This window comes from Delphinus delphis, chromosome 12 (assembly GCF_949987515.2).
Source record: "Delphinus delphis chromosome 12, mDelDel1.2, whole genome shotgun sequence".
In the NCBI taxonomy this organism is placed as follows: Eukaryota; Metazoa; Chordata; class Mammalia; order Artiodactyla; family Delphinidae; genus Delphinus; species Delphinus delphis.
In genome coordinates, this window is record NC_082694.2 from 59,282,857 (window position 1) to 59,303,738 (window position 20,882).

The 20,882-nt window shown below is 35.8% G+C and overlaps 1 protein-coding gene across 4 annotated transcripts in view; it reads left to right on the plus strand.

Moving 5' to 3' along the window:
• SOS1 (SOS Ras/Rac guanine nucleotide exchange factor 1) overlaps positions 1-20,682 on the plus strand; it is a 152,616-nt gene extending 131,934 nt beyond the window's left edge. For 2 of the 4 annotated variants that reach the window (XM_060026777.1, XM_060026780.1), the window contains 6 exons: positions 5,767-5,939; positions 6,147-6,263; positions 7,308-7,572; positions 12,906-12,950; positions 14,675-14,793; positions 15,712-20,682. In XM_060026777.1, coding sequence (XP_059882760.1) covers positions 5,767-5,939; positions 6,147-6,263; positions 7,308-7,572; positions 12,906-12,950; positions 14,675-14,793; positions 15,712-16,203 — 1,211 coding nt within the window. In that variant the 3' untranslated portion in view covers positions 16,204-20,682. The remainder of the gene's footprint in view (positions 1-5,766; positions 5,940-6,146; positions 6,264-7,307; positions 7,573-12,905; positions 12,951-14,674; positions 14,794-15,711) is intronic. The other 2 variants (XM_060026778.1, XM_060026779.1) reach the window with 2 other exon arrangements.
• Positions 20,683-20,882: the final 200 nt, after the last annotated feature.

Here is a 20,882-nt window from a genome sequence, read left to right on the forward strand (position 1 = left end):
CCTAGGTATTTTTGATCATGAATGGTATTCATTTTTTAATAGTCAATTTCCCTTAATTCCAAGAATTATTAATTTCCTGGGATTTTCTAGATATTTAATCATGTCTGCCGATAACAATAGTGTCTCTTCTTTTGATTTTATTTCTGTGTTAGGCCTTACAGCATTAGTCACAACTTCCCAAACAAAGGTTAAACAGTGGGCTTCCCTGGTGGCGCAGTGGTTGAGAGTCCGCCTGCCGATGCAGGGGACAACGGGTTCGTGCCCCAGTCTGGGAAGATCCCACATGCCACGGAGCGGCTGGGCCCGTGAGCCATGGCCGCTGAGCCTGCGTGTCCGGAGCCTGTGCTCCGCAACGGGAGAGGCCACAACAGTGAGAGGCCCACGTACCGCAAAAAAAAAAAAAAAGGTTAAACAGTAATAAAAAGAAGAAGTTCTGTTTTCATCTCTGTTTCAGCAGGGATAGGTATAATTTTGCTATTTGCTTGATTCGATGCTATTTATTATGTTAAGACAATTTGTTTGCATAGTTATCTTCTGTGTTTTTGTTGGCAGTATACATTTACCTTTATAGTTTGCTGTCTTAGTGAGAGCAAAATGATTTTTCTTATTTAGCAAATTAAAATTATAGGTTTGCTAATACTGAACCTTTCTGTTAACCAACATTAAGTCTTTTATATTCATGGTGGATTAGTCTTTTAAATATACAAATGAATTCTATTCATTATCATTTTATTCAGGATTTTTGCATCCATCTTTATAAGTGAGATTGGTTTGTGGTTTTTCTTCTTGTCCTATATTTATCAGCTTTTGTTATTATGGTTATATTTACTTTGTAACATGAGTTAAGCAGCTTTCCATTTTAATCTATTCCAGAATATCATGAAATGATCTAGCCGTTAAACTTTGAAATATTCAAACAGAAAAACCATCTGGGCCTAGAATCTTTTGTAGTATGTAATTCTATAATAACATTTTCATTTCTTCCTTAATTTTTTTTCTATTTCAGTTTTGTTTGCTACACAGTTGTCTCATTTCAGTATTCTAAAAGTACTAGCATTCACTCTATAAAAATGCTACTTTTAAAACTGCTCTTATTTGCAATGTTTTTGTTTCTATTTTTACTTGTTTGTTTTACTGTGTTTTTCTTCCAAACAATAAAAGTTGAAACAGTTATTCTCTCTGATTTTATAGTTTTTATGTCATGTATTACTATCATTGTTAATTTATTCCGTTTTCTGAGGATTTTTCCCCCTAAATTCTTGATAAAACTGTTGAGTTCATTTCTCTTTCTGATAAAACATTGAAGTCTATGCATTTACTTTTAAGTGTGGTAACTATGGTGCCAGTTCATACAAGGGAGCCTGGGAAGGACCTCAGTCTGATGTTCATTTCATTCAACCTGTCAACAAGTATTTCTTGAGTACCACTAAGTATCAGGGCTATGTCAGGTGCTTAGAAAAAAGCGAAATATCTTAGTCACTCAGTACACTCACTGAACTTATAGTCATGCTACTCATGATATCCTATGGCCCCTGTTACACAGAGGTGAAATGAAACCACAGGGCCGGTTCACTGGACTCATGTTTGGCCCCTGCTACTCCATTATATCACCTGATTGGTGGACATTTATTCATACAGACAAACTGTATTCTCTTTCAGATCTCTATGAACTAACGTAATCGACTTTTGTTAACATGTTGTTAAGAGAAAAAAGGAAATTTCAGACCTGTATTTAGAGTAGTATTCCATTGTGTTTTAAAGTGAGCCATATGATTTAGTGAGTGATTGCAAACATGTAGGTGGTTTGATAGGTGCAGACAGCCTGCCTGCCAGCCTTCCTACCCGTATCTGCTTATCTTCCTGATTATTAAGTCTCTGGTCAGTTCTGCTGCTCTAGGAGATTTTTGCTATTTCCAAGCTAAAGGTTAGCCAGGTAGCCTTTCATGGTTCTGACCCAGTAGGTAGATATTATTGCTGCTGCTTAGTTCCATTTCATCTATATGATCAATTGTAGAAACTTCTTCTAGATTCTTATCCTTAATTCTGGATACTGGATTTTTTTCTCCTCTGTAGGAGGCTCAGGGGTGGTATCTGGCACTTCTACTTTCTCTATCATCTTAGCAGAATTCCTACTCAGATTTTTTTGCTGGCACTGCACTATTTACAGAATAATAAAAGTCAGGCAATTTCTCCTTCCAAGGCTATGCCAGGCTACTGGTCTATTTCCCAATTTTTCTCCATACACTACAAGGTTCTACTCATAGGTAGAATGAATATGTATAGGCAAACTAACATTTCCTCTCAGGTAAAAGGATGTAGATTTCTACCTCAACCAAGTCTCACCTCTCTGCACAAAACTCCAAGCCTGTAACATCAGCTTTGCTCTTTTCCTTTCACACTGCTCTAATTTTGTGTTCTCCTTCTGTTTCTTGTCAGTTTGTTCCATCTCCACTCTTGCTTTCCTGCCATTTTAGAATTGACCGTATGTCTCTTGTATCCCGGTCTAGTCTGCAAATGCTTTCTTTTCTATTCTGAAATAGTGTGCTGCTTTTATTCATTCAGAAATATCTGTCGAATGCCTGTATGTGTCAGGCCCAGGGCTAGGTGTTGAGAATAGAGAGACAAGTAAAACATAGTGTTATCCTCAATAAGCTCCCTTGAAAGAGCAGAAAAATAAATTATAGTGCTATGTAGTAAATATAACACTGTATTGTAGAAACGTGTAAATCAAAGTATGAACAGAGTGCTCTGTGAACCCTGAGCAGCCACTTTTTCCCGAAAAGCTTGGGAAGGGTGTCAGCCAAGAGGTGAAACCTCACCCCTCTTCATCATTTGTCATAATGCTCTGCTTTTCCTCTCCCTAGAACAGCTGTCCCTAGAGCAGGGTATGTAAAATGACCTTTTTAAAAAAAATTAAATCTATGTACATCTATGTACATATTTGCACTACATTTTTTATTATACATATACACAGAGAGAGAGAGAGTGCATGCTTAAACATTTTTTTACTGATGTAATTTATGATCAACAAAGTTTGAACACCACCTCTTTAATTATTTGTTCTCCTTTTAACTAGCCGTTAATTTGTCATAAAATAATTCCAAATTTTATCCTGAACTCTCCCAAAATGCTACTTGTAAGCATTTTCACAACTTCTTTCAAGTATACTTTTAACACCTACAATATCCCACAATTTATTATCCTCATGTTCCCCAGGTCAGTCATTACACCACCACCCAGTCAGTCCCTCAAGCACAAAGGTGAGAGTCTTCCTTCCCGCTGTGCCTACCCTCTGCCCAAACCACTTAATCAGTTCTTGTGGCATTTACCTCTTAGATATTTATGCACTCCACTCTATCCCCGTGGGGATATTTATGCACTCCACTCTATCCCCGTGGGCCCTAAGGTAGCCCTCATCATCTCACATCAACATCTCACATCAACAGACTTTTACTCTGTTAACTGAGCTTCCTGCTTCTAGTCTTAACTCCTTCTAACCCATCTAGCGTCACAGTACAACCAGAATAATCATTCTAGAATGGAAAGATGCTGATAGTCTCCTAATTACCTACTGGATAAAAGCTAAGCTCTTTTAAAAAGGCTCTTTGTGACCCTGTACGGGTGCTACTACCCACAAATTCTTCATAGTTGGGCCATCAATTTGTGGCCAATATGGAAGGTTAATTTTGGCTCCCATTAAATATGTGTACTGTCACGGACGTTTGTCAGACTGAACATTGAACTAAGTGGGTCATGCAACTTAGTGTAGAGGAGAATATAACCGACTGCAAGTAAAAAAGCCAGTGACAGGCAGATGTGGAAAATAAAAGAGCCTGTGCTTACTAGAACACATGGTCAATTTGTCTTATGAATATATAATCAAGAGTAGCCTAGGTGCTGAGAAATAGCCAAGTAACTAATACACTGAATAACTGGATGCTTTCTAGAACCAAACAGGCATTGATGTCTATCATGTTTCATTATTGCTAACTGTTCACTATTGATTTTGAGTTATTTAATCTTGCCAAGAATGTAGCCAAATATTCTCGTATTTAAAAGTTTGTGTCGGGAATTCCCTGGTGGTCCAGTGGTTGGGACTTGGCACTCTCACCGCCGAGGGCCTGGGTTTGATCCCTGGTCGGGGAACTGAAATCTCACAAACAGTGCAGTGCAGCCAAGAAAACCCGAATGTTTGCCTCTATCACAAAACCATTTAGAACCACTAATCTGTGATTAGAACTGAAGTGCCTGTTGCTTTGTTCATCCCTCTCCTCATCCAGTGGCTAACCTGCAGTGATGGAGAAGGGATTAGAACTACTGATTCCTTGCCTCTGCCTATCCTCATTTCCTGCCACTCTTCCTCCACCCCACAGACCAAACCTCTAAAGGCTAGCCATTTCTGAGTATGCCTCCAAGCTTCACAAAAACCAGTGCCTTCAAACACGTGGCTGCTTTGCTTAGAATGCCCCTCTATCTTATTCTGCTTATTAAACTTCTATTCATTTTTTGAGACTTACTTTAAGCATATTTTAATCTGTGATGCTTCTGCTACTCCCAACAGCTCAAGGCAGAGTTAGGCACATCTTGTTTGTGCTCTCATAGCATCTTATGCATTAGTACTAATTAATGTAGCACTTACCAAATGGTACTGTAGTAGCCCATATTCAACACTCTGAACTCCTGGAAGTCAGGAACTGTGTGTCTTGTTCATCTTTGTATCTGCAGTACCTAATGCAGTGCTTGGCGTACAGCAGAGACTCAGCAAATGTGTACTGAGCAAATGAACTCAGATATTCACACTTTTTTTTTCCCCAAAGCATCATAGTCAGTACTTCAGAGGAAAAGGCAGAAATAGGATAGGGCAAGAATAGCAACAACAGTATCAACAATCCCAGCCACAGCTAATTAAGCATCTACTTTTGTCAGGCCTCATTCTAAGCCTGTACATAAATTTACTCATTTATTTCTCAACAGCAACCCTGCTGTCCTCATTTTAGAGATGAGCAAACCAAGGCTAAGCAACTTGCACAAGATCACAAGAGGAGAAAGCAGCAGAGCTGGCTCCAGAACCTTTATGCTAGAACAGAAAGGAACTAAAATGCCTGCTATTTTGTTCATTCTCCTCCTCATCCAGTGCACAAACTGCAGTGGTGGGGAAACAGGAGCTCCCTTACCAGGTTGACATAATTCTAGAAGTACTGAAGACCAGAATATACATAAATCACATGCAGTCCTGTGTTTGATAGGCTTGCACATCCGCCCACATTTTCACGAGTCAGCCTATCCAAACAGTACTACCTCTGATTACAAAGCCTAACGACCTCTTGGGGGCCTCAGGAGCTGAGTAAGCAGAAAATATGATCCTCTAAATTTGATGTTTTCCTGTTTTCCCAAAAATATGTGTTAATAGTGATGGGTTATTCTTAAAGTTCCTTTAACAAAACCATGACTTAATGTTAAATAACATATGGGTGTGGGGGGTGGGAAATTGGTTATTGCTCCTGAAAATCTATTAATTTTGTTAAACTTGGTCTCCCTTTTTCCTGGGTATTTATAGAACTTAAGTCACAGAAGAATTTGATACTTATAAAAATCTTTCTTTGATATTTACTTAGCTTGTTGTTTTTCATAGAATGGAAATTTGTGCCTTAATTCTTTGGTTATGATGGTTGAGATGGTACAGTGTAATATACCTATAAGTACTGAGAAAGAAAAAAACTAGCCTTTTCCATTTTTATCCTTGAAATAATTTATTATCTCTTCTAGGAATTTATCTAACTAATATCTTGAAAACAGAAGAAGGCAACCCTGAGGTCCTAAAAAGGCATGGAAAAGAGCTTATAAACTTTAGCAAAAGGAGGAAAGTAGCAGAAATAACAGGCGAGATCCAGCAGTACCAAAATCAGCCTTATTGTTTACGAGTAGAATCAGATATCAAAGTAAGTTGAATTATTTGAGAACACATATTTCTGATTAAGTTTATAACCACCTGATAAGAGGCAGGTTTATTGCGGAGAAAAAGGAAAATAAAACTAAATAATTCCAATTTTCTTACGTTAAATGTTTTCTTAAATTATTTTCATGAACTTTAAACTGAACTTAAATTATTTAATATTAATAATTGTTTTTCTTGGCATCTGTTTTAGAGGTTTTTTGAAAACTTGAATCCAATGGGAAATAGTATGGAAAAAGAATTTACAGATTATCTTTTCAACAAATCCCTAGAAATAGAACCACGAAACCCTAAGCCTCTCCCAAGATTTGTAAGCATTCATACATTTATATTTCTTTTACATTTATATATTTTTTACAGTTGTCATCTATATCTGGTGGTTTATAGTTTTCTATAAAGGCATTTAGAGATGACGTGCACATGTAATGGATAAAAATAGTGAATAAATGCTTAATAAATATGCTCAGGATTATTCCACTTAGCTCCAGGTAAATGGGCACTAATATTAATGTGAATAAATCCTAATATGATAGATGAAGAAGTTGGGCAAATATGGCCAACTTAGCAAAAAATGTTATTTGGTATTTATGTTAAGGGCAGGAAATCTGATAATTTATACTAATTCACTTATAATAAATATATGTACTTATATAAGTACTTTTTATGAGAACTTTTAACCTTGAATCATTAGCCATAAAAATAACAGGCTTGGCTAAAGATACTTTTTTGGGGGTGAAATAAAGTTTCCATTCTTTCTTATTACTAGTAACTGCCTGGCCAAGTTTATGTACAGTATCATCATCTCACTGTTCTGAATATAATCTCTCTTATTCATAAGAAAGTCAAGAATCAAGAAGTAAACATAAATGGCTTCTAAGTAACGAAGATAAATCTCATAATGTCTGTGAACCAAAGCTTATGAAATTACGTCACAAGAAAATTTCTCAAGGCCTAAAACAGTTTTTTAAAAGGTGGATTAAAAACAGCAAATTGGAAATAGCTATATAGTCTGCTCCAATGAGACACACTGATATCATTGAGAAATGATCACTCTGTAAGAAAAAAAATGCCATAAAACTAACATAAACAGATGAAAACTCAAGCAGTTTAATGCATTTGTAAATAGCTCAAATGATCCTGATGGCATCCCTAATAATTTAGATAGCCAAGGCTTTATGGAAATGGGGTGTTAACTCTTCAACTTGGACACTTTGATTTGAATCGTTATGTCACTTCTTTATTAGTGCTTTGTGGTTTTCCTAGATACTAATCGAATTTTACCAAGCATTTATAGAAGAACCTTCTTTTCCATTATGGTGTTGTAAGTGTTGTGTTTCTTTTGATATGTCTACAGCCAAAAAAATATAGCTATCCCCTAAAATCTCCTGGTGTTCGTCCATCAAACCCAAGACCAGGTACTATGAGACATCCCACACCTCTGCAGCAAGAGCCAAGGAAAATTAGTTATAGTAGGATCCCTGAAAGTGAAACAGAAAGTACAGCATCTGCACCAAATTCTCCAAGAACACCGTTAACACCTCCTCCTGCTTCTGGTGCTTCTAGTACCACAGATGTTTGCAGCGTATTTGATTCTGATCATTCAAGCCCTTTTCACTCAAGTAGGTGCTCAAGTTTTAAGTGCTTTAAGTAATTGTTAGTGTTATATGTGCTAGAGGTAAAAAGGAATCTGTATATATATATATTTTGTAAATTTGTAGGTAAATCAAATACCATTTCAAAAGCTATTATTATAGAAATGTAAAATAAACTCTAAACTCCAGCAGTTTATCTGTTAGAACAACCCTCTTTAAATGTATTATACTTTACAGATAGGCCTGATGATGAAATTGGTAATTGAAATCTCATTTGAGCATTTGTTTTCAATTGGTGAATTTAAAATGCATCTCTAACTTCTGGAGGAAACAAAGATAACTCCTAAAATCTGCATGGAATGTCAATCTGATTGCTGCCTCCAAAATTATATTTGAATACTGCTCAGTACCTGGTTCCTTTCCAACCAAACTCTGTAGTTTCTAATTTTGCAATGTATCAAATTCAAACTCCTACTTAACCCTTTTTCAGTCTACACCATCCAGCAGGTGGTATATAGTGCCAGCTAATACACTCCTATGCTTTCAAGCCCAGCTGTACAAATCTCACAGCCTGCATACTGTTGCTCATCCCTTTCCTAGTTCTAAATCAGTGCTGTCCAATAGAAATATAATGTGAACCACATGTGTAACTTTAAATGATCTTTAGCCACATTTTAAAAAAGCAAAAAGAATTAGGTGAAATTAATTTTAGTAATATATTTTATTTAACCCAGCATATGCAGAATGTTGTCATTTCAATATGAAATCAGTATAAAAATTTACTGAGACACTTTACAATCTCTTTTTTGGTTCTAAATCTTCAAAATGCAGTATACGTTTTACACTTATAGCACATCTCAATTTGGACTAGCCACATTCAAATGCTTAATAACCACATGTGGCTAATGGGTGCCAAACTGTACAGCCCAGCCCTAGCCCTTTGAAGAGGCTGCCTTTTATATCTAGAGCACCATGCTTCCATTAATTTTTTTAATCAATTTCATGTGGAGCTTTCAATCTCTACTAAGAACCCACAAACTTTTTTCATTTGTTCATTATCAAATCAGAGTTTGAATTCAGTCGGCTTTAACCCTCTCAGAACCATTTCCACATGCTCTTCCCATTGGCTGTCCTAGCTCAGTGTACAGTTCAAGTTCTGCCCTAATATTTGATGTTATAGAATCCAATAGTGAGAGGCAGCATGACATTATTATTCGGGAGGAGGTTGAGAAGCACTGACGTAGGAGTTAGGAATCCTAGTTTGTCATCCCAGTCTGCTAGTGAGCTTTCTGATTTTCGATAAAATACTTTTTCTGTGCCTTCTGGGGATTAAACTAGATTTTTAAGATTTCTTCCAACTCAGAGAATCTAACTTAAAAACAAATTATTTTTTGGAGGTATATTATTTTGAGATTTGGTCCAGAATCCCGTTTATTTATTCCCGTGTTGTATATATATTTGTAGTTACCCAGCAGTTTGTCTTATCTTTTTACCACCTAAAGTGTATTTGTTTTAAGAATTGCCACAACTTGGCCTTGTTTGGCTACTGAGGATTATGAAGTCATGTTATGCACACAGTAGGCTATCAGATATTTTTTATAAGTTAAAATAAACACCAGGTTAAAAAAATTCCCATTTATTTTCCCCAATTCGCCAACCTCCTAAATTAGGTAATAAAATAAAAGCAGCACTTTTCACAGTATACCTGACTTAAAATCCTTGTTTATTATGACCCATTTAACTGTTTGAAGGGTGTTTTTTCAAGAGCAGTTGGCTGTGATCTATATTATAAAGATTCCCATGAGTGAATTAGTGAAATCACATGAAGGCCATCAATTGCAAATTCTATTTCTCTTAGTTTAAGTAGCTAAAAATGGGAGACGTAGAAAAACAGGAGATAAGCCTACTACTTTCCCTACTAGTGCTAAATCTTTAAATTATTAGTCAAACAGGGAAAAGGGAATCATTTTGGAATGCAGCTCTCTGGATCAGTGCTTTGTCATATGTGACAGTGGAAGAATATTAACTAAAAATAGCTAGACAAGTGGAGAAACCTTAGGCTTTGTAATCTTAGCCCTGAAGATTTTTTCCATTTCTCTTCCTTTGTGAAAAAGAAAGCCCCTATTACTACTCCCTCTGTTCTTAGTAAAAATTGAAAATAACTGATTTTGAAATTAAGTAAGCCAGTATAATATAAAACCATCTGTATGCTCAGTTAGTCCCTTACTTAAAGTTCATTAGTGGTCTGTGTATATTAAAGGTCCTCATCTGCTTTTGACCCCACTCTGCTTAACAGATCTGCTAGTGTTATGGGGGGGTTGTGGATCACCAGCACGTCCAGCCTGGTACTCACTGTGTTGCCACTAGAGTGAATACCTACTTCCTTGCTTCCCTCAGGGCCTGGCAGGAAAGAGCTGCTGTACCTACATTCTTAAGTCATCTGAACATATTCCACTCCATACAATGAGGCAAAAAGTTCCATTGCTTACGTTTTTTAAAAGGCAGAGTTTGACTAGAATTTTTGATCAGTTATAATAGTTTTTTTTGCTTCTTATAGTTTTTTTCCAAAAATAACTTACTTTAAAAACAAAGATTAATTTTTTCAGCCAGTATCTGTTGCATATCTCATTTCTTGCTAAGCAGTGACACACCTTCTCTGTTAGGGCTTGCAATCTTACTGAGATGTTAAAAAAATAATCATAGTACCAAGAAAATCATAGTTACATGTTTAACCATTGTTAAGTGCTTGATTCTGTTTGTACCATGATTTTTTTCATCTCTCAGTAAGATTGCAGGCTTCACCAGAGAAGATGTATAAGTGCTAATTTATTAGCAAAATGCTAAATGAGTGGCAAAGACATTAATGCTGTAGAAGTTTACACAAAGATGACCACGGAGTAGGCAAGAATGGTCACGGAAAGCTTTGTGGTGAAGACAGAGAGGGAAGGAAACTGGCCACCTACCTACTGCTGCTACATACATTCTCACGTTCAGAACCCTGCTCCACACCTTATCCTGACCAGGTCCACCTCTGAGGTGATGATGACAGTGGCCGGGAAAAGGGGAGAGACCACCCAGCTTTGCATCTCTGGCTATAGCATGGAGGGAGGAGGATGAAGTGCTCTTGGTACTTTCCTGTTTGAAGGTTGCCTGGTCATAAAAGGAAGCCATAGGTCTGGCCTGGTCTGTAGGCTGCAGATGAGCTTCAGCCCCATCCCTTAGTAGGGAAAGCTTTAACAAGAAAAAATGTATTCCAAGCATTTGAAGCTGGAATGCAAGGCTTTTCTTCATAGAAGATTATTATGTGATTAATTTCTGATTTCATACGCTTGCATTTAACAGGCTATTGTGAGTTTAAGAAGTTATTCATGATTTATATAATTTTTTTCTATAGGAAAATGCTTATTCCTATTCCAAGAATGACTCAATTATAAATTGGAGATTATCTTCAACAGTGGTTTCAACCCTGGTTGGACATACAGTCCCCCTGGGGAGCTTTAAAAAATACCTATATGCCCAGCCCACGCTTGAGTTAGACTGGCATTGGCACGTGGGCATCAGTATTTTTTAAAAGCTCCCTAGCAGGGTCTAATGGGCAGCCACGATGGAGAACCACTGATCTGTTGTCTGGGATTTGTATTTAACAAATTGATACTACTTTTTGATGAACTGGGTTTCACTCCTAAGTCATTATCAATAAATTTGTTCAGTACCTAGCTGACAAGAATTCCTAGTATATATTTCTTGATATATATAATGTTTAATTCTGAGAGTTTTTAAATAGCATTTTCCAGGCAGTAAGACCAAGCAATTAGTTTGAAGTGACAAATCAGAAAAGTGCCCCAAGTTTACACATGAATCTAAGCCTGTGCTATATATAAATATGATCAAAGCCAAGTCTGCGTCTGCGTGCACAAGTGTGTATGCATAGGTGTAATCATTCTTTCCAAAAGCCTGCAGTTGGTAACTGTCACGAGCTTTGTCTTTTGATTTTACTCCTGTATTGTACTGAGTATACGACCATGTTCTTGAGGCTTATCTCCAGAAGGCATATTTATTTCCTTTCCAAGAAAACTGGAGAATACATAAGTAGTAAACACTAAAGCAGATAACCCCCTTTAACCCCTATTATGTTAGTGAAGAGAATCTGATTTTTAGTAAACAGAATCTTTGACACAGTAGCAGAATTATTTAATATCAAAGTGTAAAAATGAATTTTAATCTTTTGAGAGCTAACTTATTAGAATTAGCTGGATTGCTACCCTTAGTAACCAGAGCCTCCAAATAAATATCAGTACATATGGAAAGGAGGTAATAGGATAGATTATTTGAAATTGGAGCTGTCTGGGAAATAAGAACACTGTATCTGTATAAGCAATCAAATTAATAATTCCGCCCACTGAACCTAGGACGTTAAATTATCCTCATTCTGAGCAAAGAAGCTAGAAAAACAACAGCCCTAATTATTTGAGTGATTGCCTATTGTGCAAAAATGAGAGAAACCTGAAGTTTTAAAAATCAGCTCAGTCTAGTGCTATAGGTATTGCTTTAGTCTCTTGGATATTATCTGTTCAATATGTTGGTAATATGAGGCAGTGTAACCTAAACACCTGTATCGATTTAGAAGCAGTATAGATCTTCTAGCCTTTGTCTCAGTTTTTCTACTTTAATGCTCTTGGGGCTAGTGTTGTTGAAATTAGACATTCAAAAATTATCAGAGTTTCCTATATAAAATCTGTCTAAGCACCAAAACTGTTTAATGATTTTTTTAAGTGTTTAAAAATATAGAAGGAAAAAAAGCTATATCACTTTGAAGCTTGTTTGTAATATCCAAAGCCGTGGTTATTTTGTGATGAACATATGCCCCAAGAACATTTCCAAAACTTTATAATAATTATAGTAGTAAGAAATTTCCTTTTATGTTTCAATTTTTATAACATAAATTTATTATTTACTACTTACTTTCACAAGTTTGGTTTTTCAAAATAATCCTTAGTAAATGACATATTTCTGTAGGTCCAGCTGAATTCTTTGCTCACATTGGGTTTATACATTTTTTGAAAGTCTTCCTCTAATATACAGGATATTGTATATAGTTTTCTTATGAATGCTTTTCATTTAATTATTATGGCATCAAGTAGTGAATCTAAAAGGAATCTGGAAAATTCCCAATATTAATGCAGTTTAGTTCTTTATCTTTCTCAAAAGTAAGTAGTAATGAGCTTTTGCTAAACTGTTCTACCATTCTTTAAAACTAGAATGACAAAAATAACATTTCTATCATAAATAAATTTTTACAGATGAGTTTGAATATATCAGTGAAAGAAAAAATATATACTTTTTCTTGTTTCCTTTCACAGGCAGCGATACCGTCTTTATCCAGGTTACACTGCCCCATGGCCCAAGTTAGTATATTTGGTTTAAGACTCATAATTTTCGCTTTGGCTTTAAAGATTAAACCAAATGTAACCTTTCTTGCTAAAACTCGTCTTGGGTCTGGCAGTATTGGTACCTTGCTTTGCAGCATCTTAGAAGTGAGGCCTTCACTTGTGCTATCTTTTGACCATAAATGATTTGCTTAAACTTACATATTTTTCATGCTTTTTGTAAAATCTTTTTTTCTCTTTTGAAAGAACATTATTATATGGGTGGCTTCCACATTTAACCACTTCTCATTTCCAACTCTGGAGTTCTAAACATATTTTAATGCTCAACTTTTAAAAAAAAAGCAAGAGCATGCATGCGCATATGAGAATGTTGGCAGCTACGTGCAGTGTCTAAGTCACTTAGCCTGGGAACAGCACAGATTGTAGGCAAATGACTATTATTTGACTTTAGAACAGCTATCTTATCATTGTACCTATCTGTATTATATAATCTAAATATTCATCACTGATAAGCAAAATAAAGTTCCAATGTAGGTATCTGCTTTTAATTTTAAAGTAAACTAGCAATTCACCAAACTATTTCATAAATTTTAAGCTAATAGATCGTTTTTTGTTGTTGTTCTTCATACAAATGATTTCAGAATGTGTACAATGGAAAATATTCTTAAAGCTAAATTAACTTACATAGTCTCTTAAGAAAAAAGGTAGGTGATCAAAATGTTGTTCATTTAAATAATATCAATACACAAATTACTCTTTCTAAGTTCTATATTGTTATAACATTTAATTGGCAAAATAAAAACTGTCAATGTTTAAAGGAGAAAAAGAACCTGCCAAATATAATTTTGAATGACCATTTAAGTGTTTTTTCATATCTTTTTCATTGTGCTGATAAACTAGTTAACAACTTACATAAATGTTTTTCAAAGTGTAATTATTTATATGCTTATATTAAGTCCTTGTCATTATAAATGTCTGTAAGATGTGTTACAGTTAGAGGCTTTACTTAACTTTTTGGTGCCAGTTTATCAACTTACTCCTAAATCAGGTTCACCAGATTCTAGTGTAATTTCTGTTTTTATTATCAGCACACTGCCTCAGTCATCTTAAATACCTCCATCACAATGAAAATTTTTAGATTAGAGTATGATGAACCTGACTTTGCTTCCCTGCCAAGGAGAACAATATCTAAGCACACTGAGGAGAGACCCCTCCCCCAGGCACTAGATTCTCTCCCTGGCATCCTTTGAGGGGATTGCCGGGAGAGACATTGGAGAGAGTGGTTAAGATCAGAAACTATCCCCAAGGACTATCCAGTGAAGGCAAGAAAATTCTGTACTAATAAAGTCAGAGGAAAAAATGAGCCCATCAGAAAAGCTTAACAGAAATTACCATTCCAAAGGTTTTTAATAGTTTGCTGTCTCTTCCAGAAATCTGAGACTCAGATCCAAATAAAAAATTCCAGTAATAGATTAACAGTGGGAATGTTATTTTGTTCAAGAAACATAATAACAGAATATCTTAGGCAGCTTTTTTTCTGAAAATTCTGCTAAGAAATTTCTGCATGCTTTTATAGCAGTTTGCTTTAATAAAGGAAATACTATTGGTTGTTGATTTATTGAACTGCTTTTGATACTTCTGTACATTTCTTTTAATAAATATAAGCAGTTTCCAAGTCTTTTCAGGATTGATAGATGAAATAAAATTCCTGTGAACTTTTCAAAAAATTTAACATCCTACAGGATCTGCTTCAGTATCATCTATAAGTTTAACCAAGAGCACTGATGAAGTGCCTGTCCCCCCTCCTGTTCCTCCACGAAGACGACCAGAATCTGCCCCAGCGGAATCTTCGCCATCTAAGGTAAAGTAGAAAACCTTGTTATCTGGAAACTGGAATCATTACAGTTACAGTATAATCAATTGCTTGTGTCTGGTTTAGTTCTAACTGAATTAGGTTAATACTCAGAGTATTTGGGCTTAATAGAGTTTAAACAAGGATTAAGTATGGATTTACGATGCAGTAATGTTTATTTCCTTTCTTCTGAAAGTTTTTTGGTAGGTTTTCAAAACCCTTGTAAATCTAAATTATGGGTACTGTCAAGAAAAAAGTTTAACCTATAATGTAAGAGTAATGCAGTCTCAAACAGTTCTTTAAAAGATACAAGAGAGAGAGAAGGAAAGAGGTCTGAAGCTTTATATGAAAGCACATTTTAAATGAAATGGTATCTTAGTGCTAAATATTACCTATCTGAACCTTTCATAGGTGAATGTGGCATGCTTTTAAGTGGGATTTTCATGAAAATTCTGGGTCAGAAGAGACCTTAAAGGCTCATAATAGCTATTTTTTCTACCTCTTGGAATTTCTTTCTTTGCCAGTTGTTAACATGATTCAGTGTTCTCAGTGTCCAGAGAGCAGAGCACCTGGGCAAGTCAAGACACTCTTTGCAGAATATCATGAAATGTTAATATAGTAAGTTTAAAATTGTAAAGTTGACAGGTAATTTATGTTAAATGGAAATGATCTTATATTAGATTCAATAATAGGTAAGCAGTAGCAAATAACAAAATTTTGAGAAAAATAAAAACTTAACACTGAGGGAAAAATAATTTTAATGAATGAACTGCCATAACCTCCAATTTTTAAAACATGGCAAAACGACCTGATCCACATCTAGGGTTCTTCCAATAGCATATTTGAAAACCCCAGCTTAATTCTTAATACATTCATGGTGCTACATAAATTATTAATAAATGTCTTTTTTTTTCCCGTTTATGTTAGATCATGTCTAAGCATTTGGACAGCCCCCCAGCAATTCCTCCTAGGCAACCCACATCAAAAGCCTATTCACCACGATATTCAGTATCAGACCGGACCTCTATATCAGATCCTCCTGAAAGCCCTCCCTTATTACCTCCACGAGAACCCGTGAGGACACCTGATGTTTTCTCAAGCTCACCACTACATCTCCAGCCTCCCCCTTTGGGCAAAAAAAGTGACCATAGTAATGCCTTCTTCCCAAACAGCCCTTCCCCCTTTACACCACCTCCTCCTCAAACACCTTCTCCTCACGGCACAAGAAGGCATCTGCCATCACCACCATTGACACAAGAAGTGGACCTTCATTCCATTGCTGGGCCGCCTGTTCCTCCACGACAAAGCACTTCTCAACATATCCCTAAACTCCCTCCAAAAACTTACAAAAGGGAGCATACACACCCATCCATGCACAGAGATGGACCACCACTGTTGGAGAATGCTCATTCTTCCTGAGTTCCTCTATACCAGGATGTACATTTTCCTGGCCCCAAATCCATTGCTGGCGATGGATGCACTGAACGTGCCAGCACTGAGGAGTTAAAATGAGAACTCCAAACACTAACGACTCTACTTCAAGATGCAGTGTAAGACAATGAATTTTAACCTAGATGTAATTATAAAGTGAAAATGGTGTTCGTTTAGAATATGGAAAGACTGATCTAGAGGAAGTGGACAACTGATTGCACCTGAAAATCAAGTAAAGGGAACTTTCTCCAGCCAGTAGGCAGGAGTCCTCTTTTTGTGAAGTGATCTTTATCATTAAAGGGATGAAAAACACAGTCTAGTGTCCAGCAGGCCCACATGATGACAGTTTTTGTAATTCAAAATATTATGCACTTTTTAAAAAGAAATCTTAAACAGGGATCTTCAAATCCTCCTTTGTTTTCCTTTGCTTTTGTTTGTCCTACTTTAGAATATTTTCTTAAAAATCATTCAGAGGACTGTGAGGAAAGGCTGTGGTACCTGACCTTGTTGGAATCAAGGCCCAGCACTGTACTACAGTCCTGTTTACAGATTATTACAGTGAATTGAATGGGTACCGAGGCTTCACCAAAGAGGTACTTTTTTTTTTTTTTTTTAAGAATAATTATACCGATTTTAAGAGCATTCCCCTACCCACCCTCCCTACACAAACAAAATGTGGTGGTGTTGCCTTCAAACAAGAGAAGTTTTGTGTCATTAACAATGACAGAAGAACTTTTAAAACAATGTAACTGTCAAGTATATGATTTACATTTAGGAGACTGTTAATCTATGCTAGATTGTCATTTTCCCCCCTTTTCCCACAAAAGTTTACTGGTAATCCATGTCATGGCTTGTAGCTGTCCCTCTAACCATACTATGGAAATGCAGTCACCCAGTGTGAAAGGAGTACTTGCTGGGCATCGCTGACACCGTTCATGTTTTACTAATAGTTGAGTGATCAGCATATCTAGAATTACCTTGCATTGCCTAAATCATGTGTATATAGTGAATGTTATATAATATACCTGGCAGGTCTGTTTTAATTTAATTGAATAAAGATACAAATACTTTGTTTGGCTGGCATATATTAAATTATTATATGAGAAAATGGTTGATTCTTATTTCTTTCAGTTGAAACACACAAACACTAAGCATAAAAGCACGTATTGTGGTACGCCTTGGTTTCTAGTTCTGGATGTATGTATTCATCTTAAAGAATGATCTAAAGTTGCAGTTTGGCATGTAGGAAAATATTTGGTTAGAATAGGATGGGTATCTTTTAAGCAGAGCTTTGTAAGGTTTTTAATTTCCTAGGTAACATGTATAAAGTCTGTTAAAGTTTATATTAAACATTCTACCTTGCTTGAGGTCTTTGCTCTTTCGGAACTATTCGTAATAGAACATCTACCTACATCATTAATATCATAATATGGATTATTCATTAAGCCTATGTACTGATCTTCTGAGTCTAACAAATACTGTGATTGAAATGCATGCAACTTGTTGAAGAGAAAAAGTGTTATTAATCTCCACTATAGTATCTGTGAAGTGTGCAGTATTCCATCCTTAGAGAGTCATCAGTTTATCAGTATATGCATGTGTCCTCTGAATAATGAAGCAACATTTCAGCAATTCTGTTAACGATGCCATTAGAGACATTTTTAGAAGTGCTGCATCATGGTGGAAACCTAGTACTTTAATAATTTTCTGTGATATTTATTAGAGCATTAAATGTACATCACAGTAGTACAATATATAGTCCTTTAAGACTAGAGTGTTGGTTGCATCATCATTTAGCAGTCCATCCTGTCATATACTTTATTTATTTGTTAAAGTTGAATCATTTTTTTCTAATATTTGTACCATTCCTATTATGGTAGCCACTTTTCTCTTTGTAAAATGTCTCCTTTTAAAAGTCTCCCCCCAAATTAATTTCAAATCTCCTCTTGTACGCAGAGTGTCCATAAGACCATTCATTCAACAAGTATTTATCTAAGCCTACTTACTAGTGCTGCTACAATTAATCATAATACACATTCCAGAATTTCCATGACTTTTTATTAGACCAGCCACATCGTCCCTAGGATTTCCCTTTATATGTCTTACGCACACTTCTCTTTAATTACCCCACCCCCACTCCAAATGAGAACCTGAGAAAAGTCCCATTGGAGCCCATTCAGTATCTCTCTGGCCAGTGTGTTAGCCTTCAACAAGGTAATGACCTCTTTTCAACCTGCCTGATTGTATAAAGGAAAAAAACTCAGATTTGAAGTTCTAATCATACTTCTCCCAAAGGGAAGCATTCTTCTACCCTCGTGGTTCTAGGCGACCGCTTCACTGTGCATCAGCTTTACATGCATTGTGGATAGAGGATATTTTTATTCTGAAGTGTAAAATTTGGGTAAAAATATTTTCTGCAGTGGTAACTGATTAGAAAAATTCCAGTTGGATGCCCTTCAATGGAGTTGAGAAAACTGTATCCTTGCCTTCTTCACATGTGAAACATTAACTAGCTGGCAAACTTATTCTTTGTAGTAACTAAAATTTCCAGGGACAGGAAGTGGCTGAGAAGACAAATGCATCACCACAAAATTCTGCTTTTGAATTCAGGACATTACAAGACAGTCAATGCAGCGTGACTTTTCCTAAATCACCTTCCAAAATATGGAACGTTTCTTTTAGAAATGTAAGTGCTCTTAGATGTTTCATTTTCTTTGGATCACAAAATGAAGAAAATATTTCAAGGTTGAATTTACCTAAATGGGCTGATAACCAATATAATAGAAAGGGAGACTTTTCACATCTAAGTACTTTTAAAAACAGGAAAAGATAAATATATGTTTCTAAATTTATTGAAAGACAGGTTAATTACTCTTCCCAGATCTCCAAATGTGTTTTAAGACTACAAATTATGAGGAAATGTACAAAGGTCAAAAGTTTGCTTAATTAAAGGTTGTTGGGTATCAAATTATGTGTTTAGTAGGTTACTGTGCTCTAACAACTCAAGAATGTTTTAATGTATCTGAATTTAGCAAGGAGCATGCCACGCTAATTATACTCCAATTAACAGAACAGTGTAGTGAACTAGTACTATTTCAGTTGGAGGCTATATTATGGTTCTAAATTCCTTAATGTGTTTTTTCCGTACATCAAAAATTAGGCAAACCAAAAATTAGTTGGTATCTATGATCACAATCTTGTCTTAATTCTCAAATTTAGCTCACATTAGTCATGTACCTCATCATTTGTCTTTTCATGACAGCTTAAATTCAGAGTTTTAAGTGGCTCAGCAAAACAGATAATGGAAATGGGGGGAGGTGTCTCAATTTATTAGTGTTATACATATTGAGGAAAACCTTTTTTTTTCCCTCCAGATTCAGAAAGAAAAATTTAACCATTTATTTCTCGGTATTCTGCTGCTATAGGTAGGTTCACTTATTCTTTTAACCTATATTGTATGACTGTCGTACAAGCGTAGGTCCTGTTGTGTTGCACATAAATCTTTACCAGTAAAGTAAGCATCACAGGGTTAATACCAGTTTGTCTGAAAGAATTATGCAGTAAAATTATTTATAAGGGAAAGTGATGACTTAGTTTATTTATTCAGTATTTTTCTTTTGAAACATCTCATTACTTTTAAAATCATTTCAAAATTCCTTATACATGAGCCAGTGAAATATTTTGAGCGCTAGTTAAGAAAAGCATGAAGTCTATGATAAATCTAAACAAAAGCACTTGTAACTTGTTTTGTAAATTTCATGCCTTATTTTCCATTTTTGACACCATAAAGTGCATTTTCTGTCAACTGTGAGCAAACTTCCCTTTTGCCTTTAATGAAAATAGTGCATTAAGTAGCCAATTGCTGCAAAATTATAAAGCAAATTAGCTAAAGGTGGATCACATTGGACTACCACTCAAACAAGATGCATAGTGGATGGAAGTCACATGTGGTGTGGCTTTATAGGGAGAGTGCACCTGTGCCAGATGCATGCCACTTTCCGTAGCTGCCAAATGTGCCTTTAATTAAGAACATCTCTGATTTTTTTCTTCAGATCAAGTCAGCATTTGGGGGCGGGATCAGGGCAGGGGACTTTGGGGTGCAAATATCTGGTGAAACCCACCAGAGAAGAAGCCTTTGTTTGTCAAAGTGACACGAATAACTTCAGTTGAAACGTGTTTATGTATATATATGTGTATTTGCCTTTGTTTAGTAGCACGGTTATTTGCTAAAATAATTGTCCAAAAAATTGCTCTGTCAGTCTTACTCTGATGTAAAAACAAAGTTTGGTCTATACATCTAATATGGCCTTTGTACCTAACCATGTTCGTAGGTAATCTTTGTACTCTGTGTGCAGCAGTATTTGGTTTGCATTTAAAGTGAAAATAACGGCTGTTATTTTTCTGGCATTACTAAGATAAACCGAAAAATAATAAAAAAAAAATGCCTTACATAGCCCACAAGTGTATTATTTTTGCATGTATTTATTTTAGAAGGCAGTATTTTAATGCCATTAGTGATTCTCATTTTAGCTCATACTTTCCATAGAAATAGTTTGCTCTTAATCATGGTCTTGCTTTGGAGGCGCTTTTTCCTGTATCACAGTATTATAAAAGAAGTTGAATACTTCCTTCTGTATCAAGCTCTATGATTGTAGTGAGTGGGAGGC